The 15,773-nt window shown below is 43.4% G+C and overlaps 1 protein-coding gene across 2 annotated transcripts in view; it reads left to right on the forward strand.

Moving 5' to 3' along the window:
• The first annotated feature begins 10,711 nt into the window (after positions 1-10,711).
• Positions 10,712-15,773, forward strand: part of CDX2 (caudal type homeobox 2) — an 18,856-nt gene continuing 13,794 nt past the window's right edge. For both annotated transcript variants that reach the window (XM_075334623.1, XM_075334624.1), the window contains exon 1: positions 10,712-11,225. In XM_075334623.1, the coding sequence (XP_075190738.1) occupies positions 10,718-11,225 (508 nt within the window). In that variant the 5' untranslated portion in view covers positions 10,712-10,717. The remainder of the gene's footprint in view (positions 11,226-15,773) is intronic.

Below are 15,773 nucleotides of genomic sequence, written 5' to 3' on the forward strand. Positions count from 1 at the left end.
TTGTAGCCATTCTTGATGGCCCTCTCACTGTATCCCCGGTCCCGGAACCTCTCCTTCAGATCTTCTGCCTGACGCCGAAAGTTGGCCTCTGTCGAGCATATCCGCCTCATCCTGAGGAATTGACCAATCGGGATCGCTTTAATTGTCGAGTAGGTATGTGCTGATGATGCATGAATTTACAGAGGTCGATTTCCTGAATACATCAGTCTGGATGACTTGGTGTTGGTCTAATTCCAGACTGATGTCCAGGAAATCGACCCTGCTAGAATTACATTGATAGGTTAGTTTGATATTATATGGGTTGTTATTTAATTCTCTCACAAAATCCCCGAGCTCGTCAGCTGTGCCCTGCCACAAAAACAAAATATCATCAATGTACCTCATCCAGCACAGCACATGGTCGGCTGCCCCCACACCTCCGTCGCCAAATAGTCCCCTCTCCCAGAAACCCAGGAAAAGGTTGGCGTACGAAGGCGCGCAGGCCGCCCCCATGGCTGTGCTGCGGGTCTGGAGGTAAAAAAGGTCTTTAAAAACAAAAAAATTATGTTGCAGGACAAAGCCGAGGAGCTCGAGGATCAGTTCCAGTAAATGTGAATCCAGATTGGTCATTCCCAGGAAGAAGCGGACAGCAGCGAGGCCATCATTATGTGATATACATGTGTATAAAGATTCGACGTCAGTCGTGACCAAAAGTACCCCAGAGTCCACAAAAATCCCATCGACCCTACCCAGAATGTCCGTAGTGTCCCGGACATACAAAGGAAGAGTTTCCACAATAGGTTTCATGTAAAAATCTAAGAATTTACAAATTGGGTCATTCAATCCTTCGATGCCGGACACTATAGGACGTCCGGATGGGTCAAGGGGATCCTTGTGGATCTTGGGTAGGAGATAGAAGGTCGGGACTTTAGGGGACACAGTGAGAAGGCCATCATGCACTTTTTTAGTGATTATGCCCTCATCCAATGCCTGTTGATTCAGATTTTTAATTCCCTAACCTGTGCTTGCAAACGTCCTAACTATTTGTTATTTATTAATTAAAATAAAATTTATACTATTTGCATCAGAACTCCTAGTGCTCTTGTTTGTTACATGTTTGCTGGAGTGTGCTGTCTCAGGGCCACACTGGGAGGTTTCAATCATGCCCTATCCGGTGTGACCCACATGAGACTCCAAGCTATGACCATGTGGCTATTTGTTTGGACATTCTTTTATATATATTTACAGTGTAATTTTATATATTTGTCTATGTTTTGTTTTGTTTTCATTTTGTGATTTACGGTTTTGCCTTTGTTTCCTATACACTTATATTGAGTACTACTGATTTCCACTTCAGCTAACAACATACTATAACATAATAAGCCGGTTATGACCCACAATAAAAACTGATTAACTAGTGAAGTTATAGCAGCAAAGTGTCTATTAACTGTTAATGGCATCAACATAAATTTTTATTATTATCCACAATTCACACGTGTAAGACGATTCTGCAAAGCTGGGTTTTATGTCAACAATTGTGCGCACAATACACATGTGCTGATATAACAGTGCAAGGAAGGTGGATGATTTCACATCCATATTGAACCGTGTGGCTTTTGGTTCATTTATTCCCTATAGACTTCTATAGGGAGCTTAAAAAAAAATGAAAACAAAAAATACAATTTGCATTCTTAGGCTGAGTTCACATGTCCAGTAATCATCCTCTGTTAGGCCTCCGACACACATCTGTTAAAAACGTGCGTGTTTTGTCCGTTTCCGTATATACCGGAGACACGGACAAACGTGCACCATTGTTAATCTATGTTTGTGGTCAAACTTGCATTTTTCATCATGTCCGTGTGTCCGTGATCCGTATACGTTTCCGTTTTTCACGGCAGCATGTCCGTTTCCTGCACGGAACACACACACACGTACACCATGAAAGTTAATGGTTTGGTGCGCACAAGTACGTGACACGGATGCATCTCTGTATGCTCCGTGTGCGTTTTGTGCTTTTTTGTAGCGATGTCGGTCATTCTTTCTTTTCCTGTGTATGTCGGTCAATCTCCCTCAGTCCGTCAGTCGGTCTCTCTCTGTCGGTCGGTCTCTCTCTCTGTCTTGTCTGTCCCTCTCTCTGTCTGTCGGTCAGTCTCCCCCCTCTCTCATACTTACTCATCCCCGATCACCGGCGCGGCGCTGCACGGCTGTTCACTAAACTCAGGCGGCTTTTCCTCTTTTGAAAAAGCCTGCCGCTCATTAATCAATCTAGTATTCTCTGCTTTCCCCGCCCTCCAGCGCCTATGATTGGTTGGAGTGAGACACGCCCCCACGCTGAGTGACAGCTGTCTCACTGCAACCAATCACAGCCGCCGTTTGGCGGGTCTATACTGTGCAGTAAAAAAAAAAAAATGATTAAAAAAAACCGACATGCGGTTCCCCCCATTTTTATACCAGCCAGGGTAAAGCCACACGGCTGAAGGCTGGTATTCTCAGGATGCGGAGCTCCTCGTTATGGGGAGCCCCCCAGCCTAACAGCAGCTGCCCAGGAATGCCGCATCCATTAGATGCGACAGTTCTGGGACTCTACCCGGCTCTTCCCGAATTGCCCTGGTGCGTTGGCAATCGGGGTAATAAGGAGTTAATGGCAGCCCATAGCTGCCAATAAGTCCTAGATTAATCATGTAAGGCGTCTCCCTGAGATGACTTCCATGCTTAATCTGTAAGTTACAGTAAATAAACACACACATCCAAAAAATCCTTTATTTGAAATAATAAACAATAAAAATAACCCTCGTTCACCAATTTATTATGCCCCAAATACCCATCCATGTCCGGCGTAATCCACAGAGGTCCCGCATCGCTTCCAGCTCTGCTACATGAAGGTGACAGGAGCAGCAGAAGATCACCGCCGCTCCTGACAGCGCCACGCAGCAACTGAGGTGAGTATCGCGATCAGCGATGACATCACTCAGGTAACTCGCGGCCACCGCTGGATCCTCCACCTGTGACAGCAAGTCGCCCGAGTGACAGCGATGATGTCACAGGTGAGTTGCGGTCACGGCGGGTGGACTCCAGCTAGCCACGGGTAACCTGAGTGACAGCAGCGCTAATCGTGCTGCTCACTTCAGTCACTCAGGGGATTAGCGGTCACCGGTGATTCCTTCACGGGTGACCGCTAATCAGGACGCGACACAGACAGAGCCGCGGGATGACAATGAAGTCGGGTGAAGTTTACCCGAGTTCATTCTCAGCGCGCAACTCTGTCTGCTGTCTACGGGTAATCAAACACGACATTTTACATTAAACACGGAACATTTCACACGGAAAAAACATTCACACGTCAGTTACAAATCACACACACACACGGGCATTACACACGCACACTCGGCTAGCATACGCCGGTCATACAAAGGCCACACGGACCATAAAAACGGACAAAAAAACGGATCACGGACCTGAAAAACGGCCCGTATTACACGTGCGTGGTTTTAACGGATCGATGTCGGAGGCCTTAGAATGGATTCCTTGCCAAAAAAGTTCTGCAAATACAACTTTTTTGTCCGTTTTCAAAGAACTGATTTTTGTAGGATTTTTTTTTTTTTTTTTTTATTTATTTATTTATTTTAAATCATTGTAGTCTATGGAGACCGGATCCGTTACCTGATTGCTATTTATCTTCTATTTGAAACTGATCCAGTAAGTATAAAAGGGATCCTTTATTTTTAGAAAATGCAAGAAAAAAATGGATGGAAAAATAGCAATTAGTTACTGGATCCATTTTCCATTAACTTCAATGTTAAATAAAAAAAAACAAAAAAAAAACGGATCCTGGCAAAATCTATTTTTTCAAAAAAAATTGTGTCTGCAAAACGTTTTTGCCAACAGATCTGTTCTAACAGATTATTACTGGTCATTGTAAAGTGCTACGGAATACGTTGGCGCTCTGAAAATAAACTTTACTATTATTATGTGAACTCAGCCTTTGTTGTAAAATCCAAGTGTTTTGGCAAAAGCACAAAAGAAAAAGTACTACATTAAAAAAAACAAACAGTTGTTATAATTCTGCACCAAATACACAATAAAAAGAGAAAATGCATCAAAAAAGCAGAACAAGAATTAGCAGTGCAGGCTGCAAATCCGCTTTATTAGATGTTATTTGTAAAAGAGGAAAAATACATGGATTATAGAGCAATGTGCCGCCCTGCAATTGTTTTCATTATTGAAGAAGAGAAATATAAAATGTATCAGTTGTCCAGTTCCTGCATTTAAAAACCTCCAGGTTCTGTCTATATTTCTGATAGCTCAGACTGTGGCAGAAATTATGTCCATGGAAAAAAAGGATACAACATGTGCATGCAGCCCAGAGGTGTGAACAAGGCCTTAAAGGGCACCAATCACCAGGATTTTCCTATATAACCTAAACCCAGTGCTATACTGGCACTATCAGGCTGATTCTATACATACCTGTAGTGGTCAGCTCGGATGTTTAGATTTTGAAATCTAAGAAAGTAAAGTTTATAAAATCTTCAGTTTCTTGAGTGACAGCAGCTGAGGATCAGATAATATCTGGGGGTATTCATAATTATCCCCTCCCTCTGTTAGAATTAGCATAAGTATTATACAATCAATTTACTTTTTCACTAGGAAGGACCTGTGGTGAGGTCATACCCATGTGACCAGAAGGGGCGGAGCCTCAGCCAACAGAATAATGTTGCTTCCTGGTATCAGTATTGTTGGCTGAGGCCCCACCCCTTCTGGTCACATGGGTATGACCTCAGCACAGGTCCTGCTAGTGAAAAAGTAAATCGATTGTATAATACTTGATGGTTGAAAAGCAAACAAAGGAAGTTCAAGTATGGATAAGAAACCAGGTGGGAAGTGGACCTGTTATAAAATGGTTTTGAATGGAAATTCACCTATAGCAAACTGTGTGTGAAACAGTAACCAGTAATGATGAGGATTGCTCCAGAAAGAGCAGAAAAGAGATGTGCGGTATCCACCGCTTGTAATAAACATAAGGTAATCTGGCTGACGTCACCGAATGGGCAAGAGTATAACATGCGGTATCCACCGCTTGTCGAGAGTGTGGTGACTAAGGTTGCCGTTACCAGGAAGAGAGAGAGAATCACATGGTATACACTGCTAGTGGAGAGCGCCCGCACTACTAGTGTATACCATGTGATTCAAATATTAAATTGATTGAATAATACTTATGTTAATTCTAACAGGGGGAGGGAATAACTATGAATACCCCCAGATATTATCTGATCCTCAGCTGCTGTCACTCAAGAAGCTGCTGATTTTATAAACTTTACTTTCTTGGATTTCAAAACCTAAACATCTGCGCTGACCATTACAGGTATTAGAGAAACAAAAATCCTGGTCATTGGTTCCCTTTAAGGTTGATTGCAGGATGAGCATTAGGCCAAATAGGAGGAATTAAACTAACCAGAACCTTGGAGCAAGAGGGTTTGGTTTGTAGAGAGATAGATAGATAGATAGATAGATAGAGAGAGAGAGAGAGAGAGATAGATAGATAGAGAGAGAGAGAGAGAGATAGATAGATAGATAGATAGATAGAGAGAGAGAGAGAGAGAGAGATAGATAGATAGATAGATAGATAGATAGAGAGAGAGAGAGAGAGAGAGATAGATAGATAGATAGATAGATAGATAGATAGATAGATAGATAGATAGATAGAACAGATAGGATCGATATAAATAGATAGATAGATAGATAGATAGATAGATAGATAGAACAGATAGGATCGATATAAATAGATAGATAGATAGATAGATAGAGGGATAGATAGATAGAACAGATAGGATCGATATAAATAGATAGATAGATAGATAGATAGAACAGATAGGATAGAGAAGAGATAGATAGACAGATATATAGATAAATAGATAGATAGATAGAGGGATAGATAGATAGATAGATAAATAGATAGATAGATAGATAGATAGATAGATAGATAGATAGATAGATAGATAGATAGATAGATAGAGGGATAGATAGATAGAGGGATAGATAGAACAGATAGGATAGATATAGATATAGTTAGATAGATAGATATTACAATTATTATTATTATTATTTTCCAGCGCTCATCATATGAAGTGGAGTTTGGTAGTTTGGTATAAGTGTTGCATATTTACATATTTATCAATATTCACTGTTATTACATGATCCTATTGTCTCCAGTGATACATGTGATGTTCCCTCAGACATAATGTCACCAGGCTGTAATAAATATATCACATAGACAGGGACATCAGGGCTGGGAGGCTTCATAGGGAAGTAACAGTGGAAACCTCATCGTCTGCTGGAGATTCAGGGTATATTCTGTGCCCAGACGAGGAAGATACAATACCTACAAGACATAATATGAGAAAACTAAAGATATTATATGGAAAATCTGGCTAATAATACACCAAGTGTGACTACCATGTGCGACAACCACACAACTGCGACACTTGGCAAAGAACAATGACAGGGCTGGGAATATCGGCTCTTAAGGACCCGTCACACTAAGCAACATCGCTAGCAACATCGCTGGTAACGAACAACTTTTGTGACGTTGCTAGCGATGTTGCTGTGTGTGACATCCAGCAACAACCTGGCCCCTGCTGTGAGGTCGTTGGTTGTTGCTGAATGTCCTGGGCCATTTTTTAGTTGTTGCTGTCCTGCTGTGAAGCACAGATCGCTGTGTGTGACAGCGAGACAGCAACAACTAAATGTGCAGGCAGCAGGAGCCGGCTTCTGCTGAGGCTGGTAACTAATGTAAACATCGGGTAACCAAGAAGCCCTGTCCTTGGTTACCCGATATTTACCTTTGATACCAGCCTCCTCCGCTCTCACTGCCTGTGCTGCCGGCTCCTGCTCTGTGCACAGATAGCTGCAGCACACATCAGGCAATTAACCCGATGTGTGCTGTAACTAGGAGAGCAAGGAGCCAGCGCTCAGTGTGCGCTGCTCCCTGCTCTGTGCACATTTAGCTGCAGCACACATCGGGTTAATTAACCTGATGTGTGCTGTAACTAGGAGACTGGGGGCTGGTCACTGGTTGCTGGTGAGCTCACCAGCAACTCGTGTAGCCACGCTCCAGCGATCCCTGCCAGGTCAGGTTGCTGGTGGGATCGCTGGAGCGTCGCAGTGTGACAGCTCACCAGCAACCTCCTAGCAACTTACCAGCGATCCCTATCGTTGTTGGGATCGCTGGTAAGTTGCTTAGTGTGACTGGACCTTTACAGTCGCTCCCCTGCAAGATGGAAGCCCCACAAGTATCACAGCCGCCCATCACTGACTCTGTCATAGGTAGCAATGTATTTTTATCCATCTTGGAGGGGGGGGGAACGCAGCACAAACTCCTTGTGTGAACATAGCCTATATATCACTATATTCTACAATTAAATATATTCCTCTGTAGATTGTTTCTTTTATTTTCTTAATATCACACTAAAGCCACAAATCTGTCTATCTGGATGTCGATCTAGCCTTTATATTACGCTCATAGTCACATCTACAGTCCACACAAGAGTGATATTATATACTGAAAATATACGGAAAAATGCTTCTAACAAGCAATTAGGTAGCAGATTTTAATTCATCAGTTGACATGATCAAGACGTATCTCCTGTGTGTATAGACCTTCTATTGTGTCATCTATTATCTATCATATCTATCTATCTCTCTATCATATCTATCATCTATATATCTATTATCCATCTATTAATCTATCTATCCATTTATCTATCATCTATTTATTATGAATCTATTATCTCTATCTATCAATCTTCTATCTATCTATTATCTATCCCTCTATCTATCTCACTCTATCTCTATATATCCATCTTCTATCTATCTATCATTATATAACACACTTGGATAACTACATCCAATAATAATGATATTAATATTGCACAGATAAATATCATCCCTTTTCGCTATTTTTTGCCAACAGGAAAACGAAAATATTTTCTCTGTAGCAAAAATCATTATAAGTGATATTGATAATACCAATACTAATCAGAACCTAAAGAGAAGCGCAAAATCCTTGTGAAAAATGTCAGAAGTTACCTGTATATAACATAATACTATAATATGGTTTATTGCAAATATTAGACAGTTCAGCAATTAATTGGAATATTTTTTGTGCGTTTTATATATTTAATTCTGCATATAAAATATATAGCTAGATTCATGGAGAAAATAGATACATAAAAAACATGGAAAAATGCATTCAAAAACACATCAAAAACGCACCAAAAACGAGGCAAAAATGCACATTTTTTTGCAAGAGGTGCAGATTTGATGCAGAAATTTCTGCAACTAAATATTCAGCGTGCGCACATAGCCTTAGATGGACACTACAGAGAGCATTGTCAGTATTGCACAGCACCCAGCACACTACACTTCGCACACAGCCACTGCCCATAGCACCCAACGCACTGCACACAATATACAGTGCACAGCACCCTGCACAAAGCGCACTGCACTCCACTCCAAACACAGCGCACATCACTTTACACATAGGCAATGCACTCCACACACCGCACACAGCGCATTGCACTCCCTCCACTCCACCCACAGCGCACATCACTCTGCACATATGCACTGCACGCCACACACCGCACACAGCGCATTGCACTCCACTCCACCCACAGCGCACATCACTCTGCACATAGGCACTGCACTCCACACACCGCACACAGCGCTCCATGCACAGCGCAAATCACTCTGCACACAGCGCACCTGTATGGCCCCACACAGCACTCAGCACACTGCACTCCACACACAGCGCATCTGTATGGCTGCACACAGCACTCTGCACTCCACGCACAGCGCACCTGTATGGCTGCAAACAGCACTCTGCACTCCACGCACAGCGCACGGCACTCCACACACAGCACAGAACGCTCCGCACACAGCGCACCTGTATGGCCGCACACAGCACTCTGCACACAGCACTCTGCACACAGCGCACCTGTATGGCCGCACACAGCACTCTGCACGCAGCTCACCTGTCTGGTCTCACACAGCACTCTGCACACAGCGCTCTGCACACAGGGCACCCGTACGGCCACACACAGCACTCTGCACACAGCACTCTGCACTCCACACATAGCGCAGAGCGCTCCACACACAGCGAACCTGTATGGCCGCATACAGCACTCTGCACACAGCGCACCTGTCTGATCTCACACAGCACTCCGCACACTACACACAGAGCTGCGCACACAGCACTCTGCACACAGCGTACCTGTATGGCCGCACACAGCACTCTGCACACAGCACTCCACACACAGCGCACGGCACTCCACAACAGTACACCTGTATGGCCGCACACAGCACTCTGCACACAGCGCATCTGTCTGGTCTCACACAGCCCTCCGCACACTACACACACTACACAGAGCGCTCCGCAAACAGCACCCTGCACACAGCGCACCTGTCTGGCCGCACACAGCACTCTGCACATAGCACTCTGCACACAGCACTCTGCACACAGCACTCCGCACACAGCACACCTGTATGGCCGCACACAGCACTCTGCACACAGCGCACCTGTCTGGCCGCACGCAGCACTCTGCACACAGCGCACCTGTCTGGTCTCACACAGCACTCCGCACACTACACACACTACACAGAGCGTTCCGCAAACAGCACCCTGCACACAGCGCACCTGTCTGGCCTCACACAGCACTCTGCACACAGCACTCTGCACACAGCACACCTGTATGGCCGCACACAGCACTCTGCACACAGCACACCTGTCTGGCTGCCCACAGCACTCTGCACACAGCACACCTGTCTGGCTGCACACAGCACTCTGCACACAGCAATCTGCACACAGCACACCTGTATGGCCGCACACAGCACTCTGCACACAGCACACCTGTATGGCGGCACACAGCACTCTGCACACAGAACACCTGTATGGCGGCACACAGCACTCTGCACACAGAACACCTGTATGGCTGCACACAGCACTCTGCACACAGCACACCTCTCTGGCCGCACACATCACTCTGCACCCAGCACTCTACACACAGCGCACCTGTCTGGCTGCATACAGCACTCTGCACACAGCACTCTGCACACAGCGCACCTCTCTGACCGCACACATCACTCTGCACCCAGCACTCTACACACAGCGCACCTGTCCGGCCGCACACAGCACTCTGCACACAGCACACCTGTCTGGCCGCACACAGCACTCTGCACACAGCACACCTGTCTGGCCGCACACAGCACTCTACACACAGCGCACCTGTCTGGCCGCATATACCGCCGTGCTGTGTAGCGCTGTTATCGCACCTATGAATTTAGCCTCTGCCAGTTATGTGTTGTGTGAATTTGTACATAAGCCCCAGATGTCCGCTGATGAAGGGTCCGATCGTCCCACTCTTGCTCCTCCTGGAATGACGCCCCCTGCCCTGACTGTATCGTGTTGCCCCCTGCCCTACCTGCATCATGTTTGCCCCCTGCTTTTGGGTCTATTGAGTGGAGCCCTTTGAACCTGTGATTGGAGGGTAAAGTGCAGCAGTTTGTATTGGAAGGAGGAAGCTCTGAGACAATAAAGTCTTGAGTATTCTCTGTGATCAGGTCGCTGCCCTCTCCTTATCTCACTTCACATGCAAATGGGACAGGGGGGGCTCTGTGCTGACGTCACCGCCCCGCTCTGCCATTACTAATACCGGCTGGGAACAATGTTTAATCATGTAAGTGGCCAATGAAGGCAGAAATACCCCGGGCTGAGGGAGCAGCTCCAGGATCAGAGGGCAGGAGCCAGTATGCGGCCAGCTGGCACCAGCCTGCCACCATGTACGTGAGCTACCTCCTGGAAAAGGACATGTACCCGGGCTCCATGCGTGGCCACCCCGGGCTGCAGAACTTCTCCAGCGCCCCCCAGTACCCTGACTATGGAGGCTACCATGGGCTGAGCCTGGAGAGCGCAGCTCCTTCTGGATCCCCCGCCTGGATCACACCGTATGGAGCCACAAGGGAGGACTGGGGGCACCCCACATACCCCACCGGACACACCCCTCTAAACCCCTCTCCAGGGGGCAGCTTGGGCTACAGTCCTGTTTCTGATTACCCCACGGGGCAGGTGCAGGGACCCCCCTGTGTTGGAGTGCTGCCAGCAGGGCACCAGCCTCAGATGTCTCCAGGGATGGCAGATGGGCACCGGAGACATCACTACGACTGGATGAGAAAGCCAGCAACTCAGGGCAACACTGGTAAGAACCCATCAGGAGGTGTGGGGTATGGGGATACATGCGCGATCTGGACCTGGGAAAGCTGGGTGATGGCTGCCATTACTGCCCCATGGATGTGGCTCTCAGCTGTTCTCCCATTCATCCAGAAAAGGTGGGTGACAACCCAAACTGGCATAGTGGCCATACTGGGTGTCAGATCTTAACAAGAAACAACTGGAGATATTTTTTATATATATATATATATATATATATATATATATATATATATATATATATATATATATATATATATATATATATTGTATATATATATACTGTATATACTTTATATTGTGTATATACATATATAATTATATATACATATACACATTATATATATATATACATACTGTATGTACTTTATATTGTGTATATACATATATAATTATATACACATATATATATATATATATATATACACTGTATATACTTTTTATTGTGTATATACATATGTAATTATATACACATATACACATTAGATATATATATATATATATATATATAAATATATATATATATAATATCTCCAGTTGTTTCTATATGAATTTATGAAGAATCTTGGAAAATACTTTATACCAAGTCCAAGCCCCATCTACATGAAGCGGATTATTTGCGGTTCTTTCTTCAACTTGTTATAATCAATCACTAGATTACACAACTTTTCTGTGTCTTTTAGTTGGTATCTGTGAAACTATTGTAAGATTTCTACCACATTGTTGTAAGATTGAAATACTTGTCTGTCCATGGGGGGGTCAGGATGTACATTTAGGGAAATCCTTTTGTGATGGGAGTACCGCCTTTTGTGCAATGGTAATTGGTTTATTTATTGGGCAATGGGCAGTTCATGTGGTGCCATTCACTTGTAAGGAGTAAAGTCCATATTTCTGATGTGGATATAATGATATGGGCATATGTGACCTTATCTGTTACTGGGCCTGGGACATAAATAATAAATAATCTTATAGGAGCATGAATAAATGGAGATACCTAATGAGAAGACAAAAGAAAAGGAGCTAAGTGGGCACATCATACATGTTATAAAATCAATATTTATGCCATTAGCTAATTGTTTGTGGGCATTTATTATGTCACAGTGGTGATATCTCAGTGCAATCCATTGTATGGACCTATATGGATATAAAACAATAATAGACATTATATGGATATAAGGGCACTTATAGAGTTAGGATTAGTCTTAAAGTTTATGGACATAACATGGTTATTAATGTCTGGGCAGTAGAGGGTTAGTAAAATCTTATGGATAGTGATGCAAAAAAAAGTGAATGGATATTATAGGATTAGGGTTAAAATCACAGTTAATGGAAGTTAGCATAAAAATCTCTGGACACTATAGGTTTAGTAGTATTTAAATAAATGGGCATATAGGACTAGTATCAATGCCTATTTAGCATTAAAGATTATGGACATTATAAGGCTAGGGTTACAGTCTATGGGCATTATAGGATTGAGGTTACACTCAATTGGCATTAGCGGGCTAGGGTACAATCTATGGGCATTATAGGGCTTCAGTTTCAGTCTATGGGCATTATAGGACTGAGGGTACACTCAGTGGGCCTTATAGGGCTAGGGTTACAATCTATGGACATTATAGGGCTAGTTTACAGCCTATGGGCATTATAGGCTAGGGTTACACTTTGTGGGCATTACAGAACTCGGTTTAGAGTGTATGTGGCATTCTAGGGCTATGGTTTCAGTCTATGAGCATTTTAGGGCTAGGTTTACAGTATCGGCATTATAGGGCTGTGGTTACAGTATATGGGCATTATAAGGCTTGGGTTACAGTATGAGCATTATAGGGCTAAGTTTAAAGTTTATGGGCTTTATAGGACAACAGTCTATGGGCATTATAAGGCTGGGATCAAACTTTATGGACATTATAAGGATAGGTTTACACTTAGTGGGCATTATATGGCTAGGGTTTCAGTCTATGGGCATTATAGGCCTGATGTTACACTCTGTAGATATTATAGGGCTAGGGTTACAGTCTATGGACATTATAGGACTAGGTTTATAGTGTCAAGACATTATAGGGTTACACTTAGGGCATTATAGAACTAGAGTTACACTCTATGGATATTGCAGGGCTGGGGTTACAGTCTATGGCCATTATAGGACTGAGGTTAAACTCTACGGATATTATCGGGCTACGGTTACACTTAATGGGCGACTGTTTGTAGTGTATAGGCACTACAGACCTAGGGTTACAGTCTAGGGGCATTATAGGGCTAGGGTTACAGTCTAGGGGCATTATAGGCCTGGTGTTACACTCTAGATATTATAGACCTAGAGTTACAGTCTAGGGGCATTATAGGGCTAGGGTTGCAGTGTAGGGGCATTATAGGGCTAGGGTTACAGTCTAGGGGCATTATAGGGCTAGAGTTACAGTCTAGGGGCATTATAGGGCTAGGGTTACAGTCTAGGGGCATTATAGGGCTAGAGTTACAGTCTAGGGGCATTATAGGGCTAGGGTTACAGTCTAGGGGCATTATAGGGCTATAGGGTTGTAGAGTATGGGCATTAAAGGGCTAGGGTTACTCTTAAATTCTGTAGACGTAATATGGATATAAAATTGTTAAAATCCTCCTATGATTGTACAATAATTCACCCGAGGGTCCTACACCTTTGATGGTCAGGGTGTGGAAGTGAAGGGAGGAGTTTGAGGGGAAAGTTGAGGGGTCATTGAAAAGTTTTCTTTTTCTGATGTCCTCCCCTATAGAGGCGACAAAGTCCGGCGCCCTGGCCCTTGTCATGTAAATGTCCCCTTTGAGCTGCAGACTGATGGCAGACAGGCAGGACAGGGTGCTATCCTGCCCTAACCCATCTGTCATTGCTGCACGGCTTTGATATACACCTTGCTGAAACATTGTTCATTCTTGTGGCCGGAAAGGACATATAGCAGTAAATAGAGACATGTAGCACTGGGGTTATACTGGGATCGCTTCCCACCATGCAGATGCTGTGGAGCAGAGCTGTTTTCCCACTTTCCCATGCACATATATATGTATTCCTGGTTTGGTGGCAGCAGCCATGTCAGCTATGTGCCGCTGTTATCAGGATCTTCTAGTAGGAGACTATCTGATCTAGTAAAAGGTGTTTAATACCCACCAGGCTCTCCCAGATCTGGACAAAGCTCCTCAAAGACCCCCTGTGTAGATACAAGCAGGATCAGAGGGTCCAGGCAGAGCTAATGAATGGATGACACAGCCCCAGACAATGCCCGACAAGCAGATCTTATCACAGAGGCCTTTACAGCCGGCACATTGTGTTTGAATTACCCTATCTGAGCAAATGTCGGCCGGCGCTTTCATCCTGCAGCTATTTCTATATGCGACATTTCAATAAATTAACCAAGAATTCAAGATATTGTGCCAAAGAGCGTGACCCATCCACATGAAAGGGTTAACCTGGGAATAAGAGCAGGTAAGGGGCCGCAGACCCACATCCATCCAGAACTACAACGCCCAGCATGTTACCAGCCCGAGATCTGTCCAGCCAAATGGCGCAAACATCTGAGAAGCCACCTGGGCCAATAAACCACCGCAGAGCCCATATAGGACTACAAATCCCAGCAGATGGCAAAAATATTATACACCGATATCATATCTCAATATGAATGATTGACATTGCTGGGACTTTTACTTCTGCAAAGGAGAAGAAAAGATTACAGAAAAAACTGCTAAAATTACAATTAGTTAGATCTAGAAAGGTAAAAAAATCAACAAATCTTATATGAAATATACCCAGCCCCAGAAATATATCACAAAAGGCTGCTGGAACTTGTAGTTCTACAAAGCTAAATTAAAATTAACGTGGAACTGCAGATACAGAGATGTATATTAGTTTTTTTGTTAATATATATATATATATATATATATATATATATATATATATATATATATATATATTTATATATATATATATATAATAGATATATAAAATTTGTATTCATTTATATAGTGTTAATTCCACAGCACTTTACATACATCGGCAACACTGTCCCCAGGCTCACAATCTAAATTCATATATATATATATATATATATATATATATATATATATATATATATATATATATATATATATATATGTATATATATATATATATATATATATATATATATATATATATATATATAAATATATAAAAATATAGCACAGTGTATATACCAGGTGATCAGACTAGGGTTGGGCCATACAGGGAACCCCGGCTCACTAAATCACATTTATCACTGGAAGCGAGAGGTTTACTGGGGGTTAATTGTGCGTTTTACAGCAGCCATCATCATATCCGTGATTAGTGGTAATATGGCAGCGATTTATATGGAGAGGCTGTAAGCACAACTACATGGAGCAGGAGATGGACAAGAAGAATGAGATATTAATGAGGGAGGCCGGGAACACCGGGGATGGAGGCCTCAGTGATCGCAATGCTGCAAATCCTGAAAGGGACTTTACTGTGATTTCTTATTAAAATCTGGATATAACTAACATGATAAATGAAAGACTAGTG

This window comes from Anomaloglossus baeobatrachus, chromosome 2 (genome assembly GCF_048569485.1).
Source record: "Anomaloglossus baeobatrachus isolate aAnoBae1 chromosome 2, aAnoBae1.hap1, whole genome shotgun sequence".
In the NCBI taxonomy this organism is placed as follows: Eukaryota; Metazoa; Chordata; class Amphibia; order Anura; family Aromobatidae; genus Anomaloglossus; species Anomaloglossus baeobatrachus.